This window comes from Mesocricetus auratus, unplaced genomic scaffold (assembly GCF_017639785.1).
Source record: "Mesocricetus auratus isolate SY011 unplaced genomic scaffold, BCM_Maur_2.0 Super-Scaffold_100008, whole genome shotgun sequence".
Lineage (NCBI taxonomy): Eukaryota > Metazoa > Chordata > Mammalia > Rodentia > Cricetidae > Mesocricetus > Mesocricetus auratus.
Window position 1 is genome coordinate 78009522 of NW_024429192.1, and position 21006 is coordinate 78030527.

The 21006-nt window shown below is 48.3% G+C and overlaps 1 protein-coding gene across 1 annotated transcript; it reads right to left on the minus strand.

Moving 5' to 3' along the window:
* Nucleotides 1-8489: 8489 nt before the first annotated feature.
* On the minus strand, nucleotides 8490-20484 carry Zfand2a (zinc finger AN1-type containing 2A). Its single transcript, XM_040751251.1, has 7 exons — nucleotides 20307-20484; nucleotides 18410-18508; nucleotides 17610-17704; nucleotides 14767-14898; nucleotides 12069-12220; nucleotides 10877-10942; nucleotides 8490-10686 (listed from the first exon to the last, which is right to left on the minus strand). The coding sequence occupies exons 2-7, from the start codon at nucleotides 18462-18464 to the stop codon at nucleotides 10671-10673; spliced, it is 516 nt and encodes a 171-aa protein (XP_040607185.1). The 5' UTR covers nucleotides 18465-18508; nucleotides 20307-20484; the 3' UTR covers nucleotides 8490-10670.
* Nucleotides 20485-21006: the final 522 nt, after the last annotated feature.

Below are 21006 nucleotides of genomic sequence, written 5' to 3' on the forward strand. Positions count from 1 at the left end.
TCTTAGTTTCTTTTTTAGACTGCCTCACTGTGTAGCTCTGGCTAGCCTGGAACTTGTTATGCAGACCAGGTTAACCTCAAATTCACAGAGATCCACCTGATCCTGCCTCTGCCTCCTGAATGCTGGGATAAAGCAGGTGCCACCATGACTGGCTGCAACCTTTTCTTTGGGACAGCCTCTCTCTCTGGGCCTCACGGATTCAGCTAGGCCTGCTGACCATCAGATTCTGGGATCCCTCTCTCTCTGCCTCCCCAGCCCTGGGTTTGCAAGTGAATGCCTCCATATGGGTTCTGGGGATCCAAATCAGGTTCTTAAGCTTACATAGAAGACACTTCACCCACTAAGCCATATCCTCAGCCCCAAATACTATAATCTTGTCCAAGACTAAACTCTTGATTCCCCCGTTCCTCTGAGGTCTTATTCCCTGAGCTCCATGTTGGCCCAATACCACCACCCTCTTCTCTCTGTCTCTCTGTCCTCTGTCCCCTCCTTCCTACCCTCTCCCCATCGTTTACTGTTATAGCTTTTATCTATCGAAGACTGGGTATGGTGACTCAGGCTCATCATCCCATCCACCCAGGAGGATGGAGGAGTCTAGGTCAGCCCTGACCGTGTAGTAAGAGCCTATCTCAAAAACACAAAAGCCAATACAAACCACCCTTGTTCTTTCTGCTACATAAGAAGCAGTTTTGACGTTGGGCGTTGGTGGTGCACGCCTTTAATCCCAGCACTGGGGCGGCAGAGGCAGGTGGATCTCTGTGAGTTCGAGGCCAGCCTGGTCTACAGAGTTGTTCCAGGACAGCTAGAGCTACATAATGAGATTCTGCCTCAAGAAAAAAAATCCATTTTTGCTTATTTAGTTTGTTTTACATTTACTAATTCATGTGTGATTGGCCAAGTGTCACAGCATGTGTATGGGTCAGAGGACAACTTACAAGATTCAGTTCTCTCCTTCCACCTTGTGGGTCCTGGGGCTCAGACTCAGGTTATCGGACTTTGTGGGAAGTGCCTTTACCCAATGACCCATCTCGCCAGCCCAGTATAAGTGCATGATTAAACTGACTTTGCTATTCTTCTGAAAACTCTAAAAATAAAAATCACTAATGAACCTCCTCCAGGCTTGTAGCTTAACTAAATAAAGATCAGGAAATGTGATTCGGCTGTGGCTTTAGCTGCCTCAATGACAGCCCGAGATATGGCTGGTCCAGCCCAGCTACTGCAATGTCCTTCAGGTCACTCTCTCTTGCCCAGGCTCAAACTGAATAAAACTGGCTTTTCCTTCTTTGTATGTTCCCTCTGCTTATTTGTTATTGTGTGCATGCGTGTATACATTGTGTGGATGTGGATGCCAGAAGACAACTTTTGGGAGTCAGTTCTCTCCTCTATCACATGGGTCCTGGGGATTGAACTCAGGCTGTCACCCTTACCAGCTGAGCCATTGCACCTGCACCCCCCCAACACACTTTTTTGTTGTTGTTGTTGTTCAGGAAGGATCTCATGTAGCCCAAACTGGCCTCATTGTCTCTATGCACTGCTAGGGATAGAACCCAGGACTTCTTGTATGCTAGGCAAGCATGCCACCAAGAGAGCACAAAAACAACTAAAGCTCGCTTTACTAATGTACAGCATGACTTAAAATGAGAGTCTGCGGGGCTGGAGAGGCGACTCAGTGATTAAGGGTACTGGCTGCTCTTCCAGAGGACCTGGGTTCCATTACCACATGGTGGCTCTCAACTGCTATCTAGCTCCAGTTCCAGGGGATCCTACACCCTCACACAGACAAACATGCAAAACCTCAATGCACATGAAATAAAAATAAATAAATCCTTAAAGTGAGAATCTGTGAGCTTAGCATTCGTACTGCAAGCCCCTCCATATTATAGGATGCTACAGTTTTCTTTTTACTTTTCTTTCTTTCTTTCTTTCTTCCTTCCTCTTTTTTTAAATATCCTTTTTTTTGTTTTTTTATGTTTTTGTTTTGTTTTTTGAGACTCTGTATTGTTTCTCTGTGTTGTTTTGGAGGCTGTCCTGGAGCTAGCTCTGTAGACCAGGCTGGCCTCGAACTCACAGAGATCCGCCTGGGATTAAAGGTGTGTGCCACCAACGCCCGGCTTTTTTTTTTTTAAGACAGGGTTTCTCTGTGTAGCTTTTGGAGACTTTTATGGAACTAGTTCTGTAGACCAGGCTGGCCTAAAACTCATAGAGATCTGCCTGCCTGCCTCTGCCTCTGGAGTGCTGGAATTAAAGGTGTGCACCCCCCCCCCCACCAAGCTGCTACAGTTTTCTTATACTTATTCCAGCCTGGACTATTTATTACATTTGTCCAGAATCCAAATCCTGCCCCTGCCTTTAGCACCTTGGAAGGCAAAGCCTGAGGGTGGGGCACTCTGACACTTGTGGGAGATTGAACTAGACCATTGAACTAGATTGCCAAGATTCATTGTGCCCCATATACCCCATTTGCCCTGCTGGAGTGGGGAGAGCCTTCCACAGAATGAGACTCAAAGGCCATTAGGCATGCTGGTTAGTGACTGGCAAAGAAGAGGCAGCTGAGAGCTGGGAGGGAAGGAAGAACTCAGCTGAGTCAAGCCAACATCCATAGAATCAGCGACGCTGGAGCTCAGCACAGTGAACACATCAACACCGGGCAGCTGCATGGAGCAATGGAGCAGCCTACTGTCCCTAAAATCTTACAAGCTTTCCACCTGACAGCCGTGAAAATGGCAACCCAGGTTACTGTGCTTGCTTCCCAGGGATGACTTTAAACCAGGAAAGGAGCAAACAGGTACAATTAGTACCTTACATTTACTTATTTCATGTTTGTTTTATTTCCCAGTACTGGCAGTTTTGTACATCGTAAGCAGGGGCTCATCACTAAGTCACACCCCAGCCCCTCACTGGGGGACTCTAGGCAGGTGCTCTACCATTGAGTCACACTGCCAGCCCCTCACTGGGGGACTCTAGGCAGGTGATCTACTGCTGATTCTAGGAAAGGGCTGTCCTTAAGCTATATACCAATCCTCTTTCTACCTTTTGTGGGTTTTTTTTTTGTGGTATAATCTCATGTGGCTCAGGTGGTTTCAGACCTGTTACACGAGAGGATGACCCTAGACTTCTGTTCCTCCTGTTCCCTGACCAGATAATGGAAGTCAGGGATGGAACAGAAGGCATCAAGCATGCTGGACAGACATTCTACCCACTGAGCTACACTCCAGCACACTTTTTATTTTGAAAATATTTTTTAAAGATTTAATTCTGAGGCCAGTGGTGGTGGCACACACCTTTAATTCCAACACTCGGGAGGCAGACAAGCAGATTTCTATGAGTTTGAAGCCAACCTGGCCTACAGAGTGAGTTCCAAGATAGGCCCCAAAGCTACAGAGAAACCCTGTCTCGAAAAACCAAAAAAAATTTATTTGCAAGCCCAGGCATAGTGGGGCATGCCTTTAATCCCAGCACTCAAGAGGCAGGAGCAGCCAAATTTCTGTGAGTTCAAGTCCAACTTGGTCTACATAGAAAATTCCAGGATAGTCAAGGCTACATATTGAGACCCTGTCTTTTTTTCCCAAGACAGGATTTCTCTGTGTAGCCCTGGCTGTTCTGGGACTTATTCTGTAGACCAAGCTAGCCTCGAACTCACAGAGATTCACCTGTCTCTGCCTCCCTGAGTGCTGGGGTTAAAGGCGTGTGCCACCACCACCTGGCTGAGACCCTGTCTTAAAAACAACAAAAAGACCCCAACCAAACCAAACCAAAGATCCATCCTTAATTTGAATTGTGTGAGGTGAGAATGCGTGCGTGCGTGCGTGCGTGCGTGTGTGTGTGTGTGTGTGTGTGTGTGTGTGTACATGAGTGCAGGTGCCCAGGCAGGCCAAAGGTGCTGGATGCCCCAGAACTGGAGGCATAGGCAATTATGAGCTGCCCCACCATGGATGCTGGGAGCTAACTGCAAGAGCAACAGGAGCCCCTTGACACCCCCTCCTATTGCTTTTTATTCTGAGATAGGGTCTCATTTGGTTTCATTGACCAGCTTTGAACTCAACTGTAGCCCAGGCTTGCCTTGAGCTAGCCCTACCCATGGTCCTGACCATAGGGAGGGAGAAGTAGAGGATGGAATAAACAAATAAATGAAAACAAACATCAGTCAAGTGCTCATCTCCTTTGGTGGTAGTGGCTGTCAATTTGGTTTTTTTTTGTTTGTTTGTTTGTTTGTTCTGCCCTGGCTCTCCTGGAACTTACTCTGTAGACCAGGCAGGCCTTGAACTCAGAGATCTTCCTGCCTCTGCCTCCCAAGTGCTGGGATTAAAGGCGTGTGCCACCATCTTCTGGCTGTATTTTAATTATCAATTTATTGTGTGTCCCTGCACACACATGCATGTGCCATGGCACCTGTGTCAGAGGACAATTTGCAGGAATTGTGAGATGGCTATTCTTGGTTGTCAACTTGACTACATCTGGAATTAGCTTAAATCCCAAAATTGGGCACACCTGTGAGGAATTTTAAATTACATGTGTGGGGTGGGTGTCTGTGTGTTAGGATGTGCACAGGAGTGCAGGTGTCCTCAGAGGCCAGAGGGGCCAGAGGCCCCTGGAGCATATTGTGAGTCACCTGCTGTGGGTGCTGGGAGTCAAACCGAGGCCCTCTGGAAGAACAGCATGTGCTCTCAATTACCGAGCCATCCCTCCCACCCCTGTTTGTAAGTTCTCACACTGTTCCTGAAAAATAAGTCATTCCTTACTCAGGACAAGAAGAACAGTCAGGCCGGTTTCCCCTCTAGACTCCTTTCAAGACCTTTGAAAACATGTGTTGGGAGACAGCTCAATGGATAGAGTGTGTGCTCCACAAGTGTGGGGACAGGAGTCCGGATCCCCAGAACCCAAGTGAATAAGCAAGCAGGCATGGCAGCTATCTGTAATCCTGGTACTCAGGAGGCAGAGACAGAGGAACCCCAGGATAACCTGGTTAGCCAGACTAGTTGAATCATCGAACTCTGTGATCAATTGAGAGTGCCTGCCTCAATGAATGAAGTGGAGAGTGATTGAGGATGATGCCTGATATCAACTTTAGGCCTACACACACACACACACACACACACACACACACACACACACACACACACACACACACGTCCACATATGCACACCACACACACAAGCGTGCTCACATACATACTCATACACACACACACACACACACACACACACACACACACACACACACACGGAAAAAAAAGACACTTGTAAACCATAGAAGACGACAAAGACCCTCCTTTTTAAGCTTGACTTTGGGGAAGGAAGTCTAATTCACCCACACACCCACTTCCCAAACTCATTTTGTAGCCAAGAAACTGAAGAGACCATTGTTAGTCCCCAGCTATGGAAATGAGGTGAGGTTTCAGGGACACCACCTAGCTCTTCAGTGCCTCCCAGGAAGGGCCTGCAGCACTGTCAACCTCTATTTCAAAGAAGGCCTTTTGGTGACATCTTGTGAAAAGGACAGAAACTGCAGCTCACACTCTTGAAAGGCAAGCCCACTGTCCCTAATCTCTGGTCTTAACCACAGCCAGGCATTGGGCCCCACACAAACATGAACTGGATGTGACAACAGAAGTCAACTCAGAAAAGGGAGGGAGCAGCCAAGACAGGGAGGATGACCTTTCCCAAAGCCAGCTCTAAGATATCAAAGCATTTGAAGTTGTGTCTGCCCCATACGAGACAGGAAGGAAGCCTTTGGCTAATGCATCAGCCCTCCCAGTCCTATGCCATGCATAGATCCCAGCAGCCTCCACAAAAATGAGGCCAATAGGCTTGACAGGAGTGAGAGCTCTTGCCTGTAAACCCAGTACTCTAGCACTAGGAAGGTTGAGGCAGTGGGATTTCAAGTTCAAAGCTAGCAAGCCTGGCCTACACACTGGGATTCTGTTTAAACAACAACAACATAAACCCATAAATCAGCTTCCAGGTCTGGAGAGATGACTCAGTAGTTAAGAACACTTGGTTCTCTGCCGGGCATTGGTGGCACATGCCTTTAATCCCAGCACTCGGGAGGCAGAGGCAGGTGGATCTCTGTGAGTTCGAGGCCAGCCTCCAAAACAATACATTGAAACCCTGTCTCGAAAAAACCAAAAACCAAAACCAAAAAAAAAGAACACTTGGTTCTCTTCCTGAAGACCTAGGTTCAGTTCCTGGCACCTACATGGTGACTCACAATCACCACCATGTTCCAATCAGGAGATATGACACCCTCTTCTGACCCCCAAAGACATCAGGCACACACAAGTGTAGACACATATGTGGGTAAAACATTCTCTCTGTCTCTCTCTCACACACACACATTTCTTCAAAAACTTTTTTACTTCCTTTCATTTTAAAATAAAGATTTAATTTATGTATATGAGTGTTTTGTCTGCATGTTTTCTGTGCACCTTGGCATGCAGTGCCTGTAGGGACCAGAAGAGGGCATCGGATTATCCAGAACTGGAATTTCAGACGGTTGTGAGCCACTATGTGAATTCTGGGAATCCAACTTGGATTCTCAGGAAAAGCAGTCAGTGTTCAGCAAGCACTGAGCTGTCAAATTTCCTTAAATTTTAAAAAATCTTTTAGGGACCTTGATTCAGATAAAGTAGGGCCCTTGGCTTCTATGCAGAAAGGAATTTCTGGACAAGCCATTGAGAAGCTGAGTCGGAGTCTATTAAAAATAGGTGGGTTGGGCTGTAGCTCACTTGGTTCCATGTTTACCTAGCATGGGTGAAATCACCAGCACTGTATCGAGCTGCCAGTGTGTTCGCAGCTACAGTGCTACCATACTTCACAAAGATCTAAGGCTCAGAGCTAAGGACAGCAACTCATGCTTACAAGGAGAATGGCATTTATTATTACGAGGGAAAAAAATCAAGGTCAGAAGCCTACATTCCCAGGGCCCTCCAGCAAAGGGGTGGGCCAAAATCAGGAATTAGCATTTAGACAATAAACAGGAACTTGCATGCAGGCCTTTCTGGGAGGAGGGGATGAGAAGTGTTTTGCTAAAAGCTCCTAGTAACAAGCGGTCAACAGACTACCATGGGGGAAGGGTGCAACAAGCACCTTATAAACTGGCATAGTGAGGAATGTCTGTAAATCTAGTACCTGGAAGGAGGCAGGAGGATCAGGGAGTTCAAGACTACCTTTGAGGCCAACCTTGGATACTTGGGACATTGTTTCAAAAGAATGAGCAGGGTGGGGAGGCAGAGGCAGGCAGATCTCTGTGAGTTTGAGACCAGCCTGGACTACCAAGCGAGTTCCAGGACAGGCTCCAAAGCCACAGAGAAACCCTGTCTCGAAAAACCAAAAAAAAAAAAAAAAAGAATGAGCAGGGTGTGGTGGCTCACAGACACCCTTAGTCTCTTAGCCTTTGGGAGGAACAGGCAGGCAGATCTCTGAGTTCAAAGGCCACTGTCTACCAGGATAGGTAATGAGACATTGTCTCAAAACAAAAATAAAAATAGGAAAAAAAATGAAGTCAGAAAAGTAAATAATAAACCACAAATAAGAGTATGGATGTGAGCTTTTTACTTTTTTGTTTTTGGGTTTTTTGTTGTTTTTTCAAGACAGTATTTCTCTGTGTAACAGCCCTAGATGTCCTGGAACTTTCTTTGTAGACCAGACTAGCCTTGAACTCACAGAGATTTACTTGCCTCTACCTCCCAAATGCTGTGACTTAAGGTGTGTGACTCCATCCTGGTTGGCTTCTAAATTTTTTAAGTTTTATATTTATTTTTATGTGTGTGTTAGGTTTGCATTTACATATGTTCACCATGTATGTGCCTGGTGCCTACAGAGGTCAGAAGAGGGATTTGGATCCTCTGGGACTGTAGTTATAAGATAGTTGTGAGCCACAATGTGGGTGCTAAGAATTGAACCTGGGTCTTCTTAACCTCTCTTCAGCCAGGCCAACTCTCCAGCCTATAGTATAGATTTCTTAAACATCAGTGGTTTGGTGACTATATGTAGAATTTTGGCATCTTTTGGAATCTTTGTTACTTAATGGATTTTTAGGGGACACCCCTTTATCTCTGCTCCCTTTTCTATAATTGAAATCATAGGGTGGTTCTAGGAGCGCCCAGGATGGGAATATAGCAGGTACCAATGGAGACCAGAAGGCATCAGAGCCCCTTTGAGGTAGAGTAAAACTTAGCTTCCAGACATGGGTGCTGGGAACTGAATTCTGATGCTCTTTGGGAGGAGCAAGCTGAGGAATGCATGGCCAAAAGAAGTGATTTACTATGTTAGAATTCTTGCTTCTCAGCTGGTTAAGTCTTCAAACAGACTCCTGTGTTAGAATCTCCTTAACCTTTTCTTGTTAATATTCTCCATCCTTCAATCTGGCCTCAGTCCCATTTCCCATCTGTGCCTCTGGGAGGGTTCTGTGGGTGCCCAAGGTCATGCTGGAGCTCATTAATGACACATTTATCACTCTGCCTAAAAAAAAAACTAAATAAACAAATATGTGAAATAAATTAGTTTTATTAACCATCATATATAAAATATTTCAACATATAAACAATGCCTTACATTTGATACTGTCTTCAAAGCCTGGTGATTTTGTTTGGCTTCCTTTGTCTCAGATGTGATAGGCAGGTGCTCTACTACTAAACAATGCCCCAGACCTGAGGGGTTCTAGGCAGGTGCCCTCCTATGGAATCATGGCCGCAGCTCCTCACTGGTGGACTCAAGGTGTTAACCCAACAAAGCTAGGCCCTAACCTTTCCCAATGTACTGGATTTTTCTTTGTGTTTAATAAGTCTGTGCCTTTGAGTGCAAGTGCCCAGAGGACAGAGGCATTGGATGCCCCTGGAGCTGAGGTTTATATATAGTTGTGAGGCATCCAATGTGGGTGCTGGGAACTGAACTCTTGTCATCTTCAAGAGCAGTCCAACTCTTAAATCACTGGGCCATTGCCCAGCCCATCTCAATTTGGAGTCATCTCAGCTGAAGCATTTTTATTTCATAAAATGGTTAGAAAGTAGACCCTCACACCCAGGTCCCTCACATACTTAAACACTATCTAATGAATGAGCCCAGCTATTTTAAAACTGAAGTGGAATTAAAAGTTTCTCTACACTGGCTACCATCATCCTAGGAAGTGGAAACACAGAAAAACTATGTCTCATGTTCGCAGATAGCACCACTGCCTGGGTCTTGTTCTAAGAGCAAACCCCAAGTCCCCTCAGATCTCGCCAGAGACTGGGGTAGAAGGCAGTGCAATGAGGAGTCAGGAGCTGTACCCATTGACCCTGGAGAGGCACCGGCTTAGACAGTCACAGTCAAGTCCTTGGGGAACAGCCTGAGTGAACCCACCACAGCCTCCCTGCCACAGCCAGAGGCCACACAACCTGCAGAATGCTGCTAGGTAATTCAGGGAGTTTAACTTTCCCAAAGGTGTCAGAAATCAGGGTTAAGAGCAAAACTGGCTTGGGCGGCTGGTTCCATGTTGTCCCTGACACCCAGTGTCCATCAATCTAGCACTGGTGTCATCACCAGGGTACTCCAGACATGTCACGGCCAGCTGGTGGTAGAAGTGGTCAGGCCATGCAGGTGACACAGGATCAATGTGGCCCATCCCCACTGTTCCTCATAGAGCCCAAGAAGGACGCCCTCTGCCTTCTACCAGATTTCAACATCAGAAGTTTCGAGATGGCTCCCGTTCCACGATGCTCTTCTTGGGAGTTAAACCTGAACCCTCACTTGGGAGGCAGTCAGGCTGAGGCCAAACTGGTTTATAAAGTGATTTCCCGGACAGCTGGAGGTACATAGTGAGACTGTCTCAAAGAAAAACCCCTGAATCCAGGCATGAGGAGTCATGGCATGGCTAAGTGTGGTGGAGAAATTACTGCAGGCCACGTGCTCACCCTTCTCCCCTCCACAGCAGCCCTGGCCCAAGCTCAGGAAAGGGCACTACACTGACTTGTGTTCTTGGGCACCATGAGTGGACTGTGCCCCACAAGCATCTCATTACTGAAGCCATGTAGGGAAGAATGTAGAGCCATCAGCAGCTCTGGGACAGAATTTCCCAGAACACCAAGTCCTGGAATGGTTTCAGCACAGGTCAAAGCCACAGCTAATGAGGTGTACACAGGTCCTTGGCTCCTGAGTTCAGCAGCTTGCTATGGTAACCTAACACACCTCCAAGTGCTGAACAGCCTCATTTATTCTGTTAAATAATTTGTGCATCGTGTGTGTGTGTGTGTGTGTGTGTGTGTGTGTGTGTGTGTGTGTGTGTGCGCGTGCGTGCACATGTGTGTGTGAAGCCGGAAGTGAATCTCCAATGTCCCTCCCCAGAAGTGTCCACCTTGTTTCTTGAGGTGGTATGTCGGTCTTCCTCTGGTGGTATGAACTCTCCAATTAGGCTAGGCTGCTGGTCAGAGAGTCCTAGGGATTCTCCTGTCTCCACCGCCCAAGTGTTGGGATTACAACCCCACATCTGGCTTTTTTAAAAACATGGACTCTTGGGCTAACTAGGTCCTCATGTTTGTGAGCCATCTCTCTGCCCTAACTTCAACAGTCAACGGGAGAGGTTCTCATAAAGACTCAGTGTAGCAGCAGAATCAGGAAAGCACCCGAGGCCACATCACCAAGGTTAAAACCCAACAGACAGGAGCGGGTGTGCGGCCCAGACAGGAGCCTTGCTGTCACTTCACGGTCCGCCTGAAAAAGACGAGAAAGAAGTGATGGGTGACCACACATGTCAGAACTGCTTGGAAGGGGTCTGTCATGAATAAGGGCGGAAGACATTCTAGAAATAGCTATTGTGGCCAGGCCTGGCCTTTCTCATGGAAGCACACATCACATGTTTGAGAGACACAGCTGAAGTCTCACACGCCATTTAGACTAGTACCTGAGTTGCTGGGCCAACCAACTGATTCCCGATGGCTTCTGCTCAGGAGCTCCGGATGTTGAAGGCCTACAGAGAACGTCAGATTTGTGTTTATTAGACCCTCTCACCCACATCAAGAAAGCCCACCTTGTCTATGCAGTTAGACAGATCGGATCATACACAAACAGCTCGAGAAAGTCAAGTGTAACTACAGTAACTGAGCTCCTCCTCCATGACCTGCTGTAGCATGTGTATCCTCTTACCCCCAACAACAGATGAAAAACTAAAAGGTAGCTTATGAGACTGCAGACGGCTCAGTGGAGAGTGCATGCTGCACAAGCCTGGAGACTGTTTAATTCCCAGCGCCATGTAAAAGCCAGATGCTAGTGTGCGTCTGCAATCCCAGGGGCCCTACAGGGACATGGGGGGCAGAGGCAGGAACCTCCAGGTGAGCTCTCAGGTCAGCCAGGCTGGCACACGACACAGCAAACAGGAGGCCTGTGTCAAACAAAGTGGAAATCAAGGATACTCAAGTGCGTACATGGGCAGGTGGGTGGGGGGCGGGCGCCCGCGCGCACACACACACACACACACACACACACACACACACACACACACACACACACACACACACACACACACACAGTAAGTTATGTTTCATTTTGGCTCAGGAGTGAATGCAGACAAAAGTTTCTACTACTTACAAAAGTAGCAATCAGGGATGTCCTGTGCCCCTTCCCACAAAAGATAGGCCAATGTCCTAATCCAACCCCTAGCACTGAGGAAGGACCTCACTTAGAGACAAGTCTTCACTGAGATGACCAAACTGAGCATCAGTCACCCGGCCATCAGTCAAGGCAGCAGGCCACACAACCGATAGTGTCCTAACAGAGCAGGAGGCAGGATATAGACAGTCACTTAGGAAAACCACACCAAGACCAAGACAGAGATGGGAGCAATGTGCTACAAAGCCAGACTCATCAGGGAGTACTGGGCAATCCAGAAACGGGGAGAGGTGGGGCTTCTTGGAAGGAGACAGCTAGTTGCCAACTCTCTGTCTCGGCCCATGAAAGAATAAATTCTGATGCTGAAGTCCCCAGTGTGGCAGCTGCAGGACTAACTTCACAGGACGCCAGCTCTGACTGTGAATCTACGCTTCTGTCTGCATGGCATGCTGCACACCAGATTGGTAGCACCAGGAGCCTATGCTTACCTCCCTCTGCTGGCTGAGCTGCTTCCGGCTTGGCAGTTGTGGTCCAGAGGATGCCTATGCTGAATGCAGAAGTTGCCATGGCATTGTGCACAAGTCAGCTGCAGCATCTCCTTCTTCCTGCATCCCTCTTTTGAGCATCGGTGTGTGAAAACCTGTAAGAACAAAGTCATTTCTGTGAGCAGCATGTCACCAGCCCAGCTGGAATGAACTCTGGCAGTTGAGCCCAGTGGCACTCTTAAGTACTCAGAGAGTCTAAGTTAGGAGAGAACTGACTCCACATGTGACACAGCCCTCAAAACACACACACATCATACACACACACACACACACACACACACACACACACACACACACACACACACACACACAAAGCTTATGGTTGTAGCTTAGCAGCAGATTTATGCCCCAACACTGCCCAATAAAAACAAAAACAACAAAAACCAAAACCTGAGCTAGGTGGTGGAGGCACACTCCTTTAATTCCAGCACTTGGGAGGGGGAGGCAGGCGGATCTCTGTGAGTTTGAGACCAGCCTGGTCTACAAGAGCAAGTTCCAGGACAGTCTCCAAGCCACAGAGAAACCCTGTCTTGAAAAACCAAAAACCAAAACAAAACTTGAAGCTGAGGAGATGGCTCAGTGGGTAAGAGCACTTGTAAAGGGATAAAGATCGAAGGTCAAATCTCCAGCACCCCTGTAAAAAGCTGAGCACGGCTACACACATGCCTGCAACCAGGGCCTGTGAGGGACAGGGGTGGGGACAGGGGTCATCACTGAAGCTTGCAGGCTGCCAGTCTAGTTGCAGGCTCAACAAGAAACTGTCAGAAGGGAATAAGGCAGGGAATGATGATAGAGCAGCCCAGGAGGCATTCTCCTCTGGTTTTAGCACATTCATGCAAGGGCAGTGCATACACACACATATACATGTGCATGCACAAACCCAAATAAAAACTTTAGTTATTGCTTTTCCTTTTATTTCTTTCAAAATAAATATATAAATAAAAGACCAGGTCTCACTATGTAGCCTTGGCTGGCCAGGAGCTCGCTATATCCCATACTCATAGTGTCTCCCTGCCTCTGCCTCCCAATTGCGGAATTAAAGGCACACACTACATCTGGCTTTTTAAAAGCTGTTTCAAAGGGTAAAATAAAGAGCTAACAAGCACTGGGTACTCAGAATGACGATGCCTAGGTGAGAGGCAAACACTGACTACGGAGTCAGCAAAGCTGGGGCACCTGGAGGAGGCAACAGGCAATTTCCTGAAGACTAGGCAGAAAGAAAACAGGGCAGGGAGGGAGGCAGAGGCAGAGTGTGACAGCAACACCATGAGGGCAACTGGCTCAGGGGCTCTGGGACAGTGGTTTCTGAGGATTTAACTCAGGTTGTCAGGCCTACTTGACCAGGCAGAAAGCTTTATCTACTGCCTGTGTGTATGCGTACACGCGTGTGTATGCATGTGTGTGTGCTTACTCCAGAAAATGGTGGGGCGGGCTGAGGCTGAGCATCCAAGAAAACAATAAGCAGGAGAAAAGCACACGGGGAGCTCCCATGAGGAGCTGCCAGGATGTGAGGGCTCCTGAGCCTGCAGCTCAGGCCCTGGGAATGTGTGGCCTGCGGAAGGACGCTAAGGAAGGGATCTGCAAATGTTAAGGTTCTTCCCCTCGTGAAATATAAACAAAATGGCAGCAAAGAGGTTTCCCTAGAAGGAACGAGTCTAGAAAAGCAAACAACCAAAAGAGCAAGGCATGATGGTGCAGGCCTGCAATCCCAGCCTTCAGAGAGCTGAGGCAGGGGGATCAGTAGTCAGCTAGACTGGGTCTCAAAAACAGGGAGGGAGGGAGGGAGGGAGGGAGGGAGGGGGAAGCTGAGGCGTAGGAGGAGGAAGAAAGGGAGAGAAAGGTTGTAGCCAGATTTGAGAAGCTAAAATCACTAGCAGGTGAGAGAAGACACAGCTGTTAACTGAAGAGCCTCAGAGCGAGCCAGTGAGGAAACAAAGCACAGTGGTCAGGAACGGTCACTGGGAGGCCGGGCACAGCAGGACCGCATCCCAAAGAGGCCACAGGCCCACCTTTAACACAGAGGCACACCTGCAGACCTGCTCGGATAGAGGCAGCTAGAGCTCAGCTCAGGGGCCACACAGACCTGGCTTGTGCTGCCCTCTGGGTGGCAGGGGACTTCTCTGAGAAGTTCCATTATTCCCCAAGAAAGACCAAAGACAGGCACACTCCCCCCACCCCCAGGAGAGGACCAAGAATGTGGCCCATTTCTTCTGACTCCAGAGGGGGTGCAGGAAAGGAGAGTTAACAGAAAGTTCTAGGAAGTCATATCAGGAGACACTTGGGGACTGCTGAAGACAAGGACCTAAACTGGGACCCCGTGAGGCTCAGGAACTGTTTCCGTGCAGCACTAGCCATTCATAATGCAGGAAGACCTTGGCTTCCCACTGACTGTCAGCACTCCACACTTTAACAAGCACAACATCTGGGGCTGGATACCCAACACTGTAAAACAGGCATGGTAGTGATTACTGCAATACTCAGGAGGGTCATCCTTGACTATATAGCAATACTAGACTAGCCTGGGCTATGTAAGATGCTGTTTCAAAAGAAAGAAACTTGACCTCCCCCCCCCAAAAAAAAAAGCAGCAGCAGCAGCACTATACTGTGTATCATCATGTGTTAGCCCTAACCCAACTCTCACCTTCTTTTTGCTCCTCCCAGGGTGAAAGGTGCAATCTCTGTCCATGTGCTCTCCAACCACCACATCTGGGATCTCACCTTTTTTCACAGGGATTGGGACATTACAGAGGGGACACACGGGCACCTGCACGTCCTGAAATAATGAACATACAATGACACCAAGACTTACACTCAAATGTCACACACAATCTCGCGCACACACACTCACAGGGGAACACACTGGTGAGGCAAGAAACTACAGGCTGGCAGGACAGCATCTTACAGAAAAACAGTAAACCAGCCAAAGTCATCTACTGGGATTCAAATGCAAAAAGGCCACCGCCAGCTCTGCAGGGCCCTCAAGAGAGGAAGCTGGTGAGATGGGGGTGGGTGGGCATGATATGGCTGTGGGAGGGGACCCACCTGACCCCTCAGAGCCAAGGTGACAGATGGAAACACCAGCAGGCACTCTGAGCAGCTGCCTCTCTGACCCACAGTGGCTTTACAAGCAGGAAGATAGCCTCAGCAAAGGACAGGCTATACCCCGTCTACTGCCAGCCACTGAGGGGGCTCTGGAAGGAGTGAGGGCAAAACTCTGAGCCAGGACCACCCAGGAAGGGGATCCATGCCAGAAGATATCAGATGCAAACAGGGATCATAGGCTTGTGTGGCCTGCTGTCTGCAGGAAGGCTGACTCAGTTGGCTGATGTGTCCACACAGATTCCTGTGTGATCATGGATACACATTTCCCAGGATGGGTATAAGGAAAGGTCTAGACGATACACAAACAGGGCGCCACCTAGTCATCTGTGCCTGCTTCACAGGAACGTGAGTCACCTACCCCACCCACCCCAATGACTTGGCTGGACTGTAGCCAGTCCTGGTTAAGCCATGTGACAAAGTCACCTACTGTTCATATGTCATCAGAGGAAGTGGCAGAGTTCACTGACATAACCTCTGAGTCACCTTTGGGACAGAGTGAACCCATGGACTTGAGGAACCTGGGGTTCTAACAGGCACCTCACAGTGTCTCCTGGACAGTGTGGAATCACCTAAAAACTCCTGCTACAATGACCCAAAGGACCAAGACTTTGACACCTGCTGTACAAGTCAAGTGTGTGAAGGCGAAGGGCCAACTGTGAAGGCTTGAATGTGCGACACACACACTGTGGGTGCGATCTGAGGGCTGGGAGGCAGTCCATTTGGCAAAGAAGCCCAAGCAAGCACCACGACCTGAGTTCTACCTCCAGTTTGGTAGAATATGCTGGTATCCCAACACTGCGGAGGTGGAGACAGGAGGATCCCTGGGATTTGCTAGCTAGCCAGCCTAACCTACTTGGTGAACTATAGGCAGCAGTGACTATCTCAGAAAACAAGGTGAGTGGCACCTGGGGTTGTCCTCTACTAACCCCCCTCCACAGCACAGTTTGGCTGAGTGGGTGCAGACTTCCCCATGGACCTCAGGGGTCACAGCCTATAGCCACAGTCCTGACTTCCATACAAACACACTATCTGGAGACAGCACACCTGCATGGAGCACAGGCTGCAGAGGCAATCATGGGCTCTTGTGACTTCCTGACTGTCCCAGAAGACTGCTACTGCTGACCGTCTGCACCTGCACCTGCCAGGGACAGCTCAGAGCACAAACACTCCAGTAGCTATGTGGATCAGTCCTCCCGCACAATCTTGGTCATCTCCCTCCATGGTTGTTTACTCCCTTACATGCCCAGTCTAAAAGGGGCTGGGGAGATGGCTCAGAGACCCAAGTTTGGACGCCAGCACCCATCTAAGAGTGAGGTACTTGCATTTAATTTTGTTGCTTGTTTGTTTCAATACAGGGTTTCTCTGTGTAGTCTTGACTGTTCTGGAATTCACCCTATAGACCTGGCCTTGAATTCACAGAGATCCTCCTGCATCTGCCTCCCAGCCACTATGACAGGCTGGCAGCATGCATTTGCAATTCCAATGATGGGAAGGCAAAGACATGAAGATCTTGGTGCTTGTTGGCCAGCCAGTCTGGCTACTTCGTAAGCTCCAGAGTCAATAAGAGACCTTGTTTCACAAAAGGTAGAAAGCAGCTGGGTGTGGTGGAGCACACTTTAAATCACAGCATGTAGGAGGCAGAGACTGATGAATCTCTGTGAGTTCGAGGCCAGTCTGATTGATAGCAAATACCAAGCCATCAGAGCTATTAAGTGGGACTCTGTCTCAAAAACAGAATTAAACATGTAGTAAAAATAAAGTAAAATTAATGTAAGCAGCTGCAGTGGCTGGTATCCACTGTCCTGATGTGATGTACACTATATTGCTAAACTGTCACCCGAGTTCACAGACAAGCTAGCTCTGGAAGCCATGCTGCAACCCATCGCCACCCCATTTCAAACCCAATCGTGTTTGTCTCAACATGTCCTCCAAGACTTCTTGATTTGGGATGGGCCAGTCCCCCTAACTCTGTGACAGGCAGAATAGCAGTGCAGACTACGTAAAAATTCCATGCCATAGAGAACAGCTAAGAAGAGAAGTTACTTCCAACAGGGGACCACTGCCTACCCTGTGATAGAGAAGTACCTGCAGTGGGAACAGGAAGTCAGAAGAATACAGCAATTGGGAACTCCCTCACCCTCCCCAGTCTGCTTCTGCTGGATGCTCTGGTGCCAACGGGACAATGTTTTACTATTCATCCGTCCATCTCCCCTTCTTCCAGCTCTCTCACTGATTCTTTCACCTTGGCTGGCTGTACACTTAATAAGCCCACTTATTCAAAATGCAAAACTTGGCTGTCAGAGACCATTCTCTGGCCTGCACAGAACAACTGGACCGAACGGCTGGGGCGCATGCAGCCTAGATCCCGGGATGATGAGTTACCTTCTTGAACGCAAAGGGACACTTATGACTGGCATAGGAAAAATGGTCTTTACAGAAATCTTGTTTACATGCGTCACATGTTATTGGCAGAAAATCTAAAAAACAAAAATCAAGACAAAACAGTAAATCCTCTGAAAGTCTGGAACTAAAGAACTACATACCAATCAAAGCAGGAACGTATTTACATTAGGCTCCTCATTCCTTTAAGAGACATATACATCCTGAAAGTGTCACATGTGAGAGAAAACGACTTTGGGGAGAGGACATTTAAAAAAAAAATTGAGATGGGTCTTGTTTAGCCCAGTCTGGCCAGGAACTCACTATGTAGCCTAGGAGGATCTTGAATGTCTGTTCCTCCTGCCTGCCACAATCCAGTGCTGGGATTACAGCCATGAGCCGCTACACTGGATTCACGTGGTGCTGGGATGGAATACAGAGCTTCATACACGCTGGGCAAAGAGTTCTACCAACTGAGCCACAACCCCAGTCCCAAAGCTAGAAATGCAATAAAACCAAGAGACAAAGGGCCCACAAAGCTATCTTCTCAACACAGATTCCATCTCTTGTGCTATCACAACCACCCAAGCTGTATACTTGTATCTGCATGGCCCTGGTGGCCATTGTCTGACTTTAGGTAGATGTTAAACTGCAGTGTTTAATGGACCCTGTGTCCTGCACCAGAGTCCTCATGCTGAGAAGCCAAAGACCAAGACTTTAGTTAATGATGAAATAGCCAGATGTCCCTCACAAAATTGCCAATGAAATAGCATTTCTTAGAAGGAACTCTTGAAAGTTCTTACCTAGTTGCTTGCAAGTCGGTTCTGAGCAGTGCTTCCCCAAGTCAGGAAATTCCATTATGAACACGGTGTCCAAAACACAGGTATTTAAGTATTAATCACCTGTGGGAATTAGAAATGAAGAGAATAGGCCCTGATCTACATAGCAAGTTTCAGGCCAGTCACAGAGATATAGTGAGACCCAGACTCGAAAAGAAAAACTCCAGGGCTAGGGGCTAGTGACTGGAATTCTAGTGTTGAGGAGTCGGAGTCAGGATTCACTGACAGATTATCCTATTTCAAAGAAAATAGTGCATGGTTTCTAAGGAATGGCACCTATGGCACCTGAGGTTTTTTTTTTTTTTGGTTTTTACGAGACAGGGTTTCTCTGTATTGTTTCAGAGGCTGTTGGTCCAGCCCGGCCTTGAACTCACAGAGATCCGCCTGCCTCTGCCTCTCTTTTTTTGTTTGTTTGTTTGTTTGTTTTGTTTTTTTGAGACAGAGTTTCTCTGCGGCTTTGGAGGCTGTCCTGGAACTAGTTCTTGTAGACCAGGCTGGCCTCGAACTTACAAAGATCCATCTGCCTCTGCCTCCTGAGTGCTGGGATTAAAGGCATGTGCCACCAACACCTGGCTGAAGTTCTTAACTTAATAAGAGAATATTTGCCTAGCATGGCGGAAGGGGGAGTTCTGGGTTCAGTCCCCAGCTCTGGCAAAAACAAAACAAATGTGAAGAATGAGAAGAGTTTTCTGTACTCAATTCATAGCTACCACTGAAAATCGCAATCGCCTTGGATTTTGAGTAGCAATTTCATCTCCTCAGGACACTTGTTGACATCAACAAGATTCTATTCCCAGGTGCTAACTGACATTAGTTGACTACACTCCCCAGTGTGGTCTGTCCCCTGTGTCCTCCTCCCTTATGCATTGAGTTTTACTTTGTGCTTACTCCTTAATGATATCAGGCCAGAGCTCAGTAGGGAAGGAGGCTCAAGTCATTAATCACCTGCAAGAAATAGACAACCAGAAAGGCTGGCAGCCTGGGGACCAGGCTTAGGTCCAAGTCTCCTCTACCTTCTGTCACCCATCAAATGGTTCAAAACTCTTGCACTTTCCAGAGTTCAAGTCCCCGAGAGATCTTTTCGCATCTTCCTGTCACTTCATTTGTCCACTGGGGACTTCTAATCTATTCCTTGTCTAGAACTCTTAGGTTTCAGTAAACATCTATTTACCTTACAAGGACTCAGCTGCAGCATCGCGTTCTCAGACTCCATTCCTACCACCTGCCAGCCCCCATTCACTTCCCTCTCAGGTGTATTTAATTGCTAACTGCCAATTCTCATTCCCGCTGGCTACAAAACCTTTGGGCATCGTGCACAACAGAATCCACATTACGAAATGTTTTCATTCAAAGATACCAGCACTTGATGCTATTACCAAATGACCACCGATTGTTTCTTTTCTTTCTTTTTTATTATAGGAGAGTCTTTCTTATGCAGCCCTGCCTGTCCTGTAACGCATTTTGTAGACCGACCATGCTGACCATTAGCTCGGAGATTCGCCGGCTTTTGCCTCCGGGAGCACTAGGATTAAAGGTGTGAACCACTGTGCCTGGTTCGTAGACTGCTTCTTGAGAAGGGGTCTTCATTATTTATCTCAGAATAGCCTGGATCTTGCGATCTAATGGCTCAACTTCCCCAGTGCTGAGACTACAGGCCTGCATCACCATGCCTAGCAGACAACACTGGTTCAGGACAGTTGACCTGAGGATGTAAGATGTCACTGCGCTAAGACAGCAGTAACTCATTGCTGCCCACAACGCGAAGACGCCGGCCCCAGGTTCACTAGCTCCTGTGACCCTCTACTCAGCAGCACCTGTGACCCTAGTTTAGCGCGACCCACAATGACACAGTTCACGGTACCTGGCTCTCGTGGGGGCCGGCGGTGGAGACAGACAAGCGGTGTCCTCCTTCGTGGTCAGCCCGGCGACACCGCAGTACGAACTGCGGCACGAGTCCCCGCGTGGCACCCGACTTCTCGCAAGGCCGGAAAGCGTAGCATTGCACCAGCGGCAGCCAGGGCCATTTATTCTCAGCCAACAGATACAGAGTCATGCATCCTGGGCGTTCCCGGCGCGCTCCGATGACGCCATATAAGCGTCAACCAATCGTGTAACAGCTAGGCTAGACTCGCCGGCGCGCCCAAAACGTCACCGAAGGCGGACCAATCCCTTCGCGCTGTGACGCCCCAGAGGGCCGCGCCGTGATGTTGTCATTCGCCGTGAGACCAATCTGGTGGGTCCACGGCTCGGTTCCACCTTGTCCTCCGCCTCTTTTCTGGAACAGTCGTGCAAACATCTCTGTCCTGGGCTGAGTCACGGTGAAGCAGCTCAGGCCGAGGTGGCAGGCCTGTACCAGGGAGGCTGAGACAGGACTGGGCCGGGGGTCAGGGTTCTGCGTCCCTGCAATCCCTGTCTGTATGCACAGACTTAGCCCATCTGTGAAGCTGTAGGGATCCCAGGACTGGGGGAGACCACCTGCCTGGGCCAGGTCTTGGATGTGAGATCCAGTTTAGGGATGGAGTACATGATGGTACCCAAAATGCCTGTATCTTTCTTAGCAG

Coding starts and splice junctions, on each gene's coding strand:
- Zfand2a (XM_040751251.1), bottom strand. CDS start 18,464: ATGGAATTTCCTGACTTGGGGAAGCACTGCTCAGAACCGACTTGCAAG. Junction 17,705..18,409: donor ACCGACTTGCAAGCAACTAG/GTAAGAACTTTC, acceptor TTTGTTTTTTAG/ATTTTCTGCCAATAACATGT. Junction 14,899..17,609: donor GTCCCTTTGCGTTCAAGAAG/GTAACTCATCAT, acceptor TCATTATTTCAG/GACGTGCAGGTGCCCGTGTG.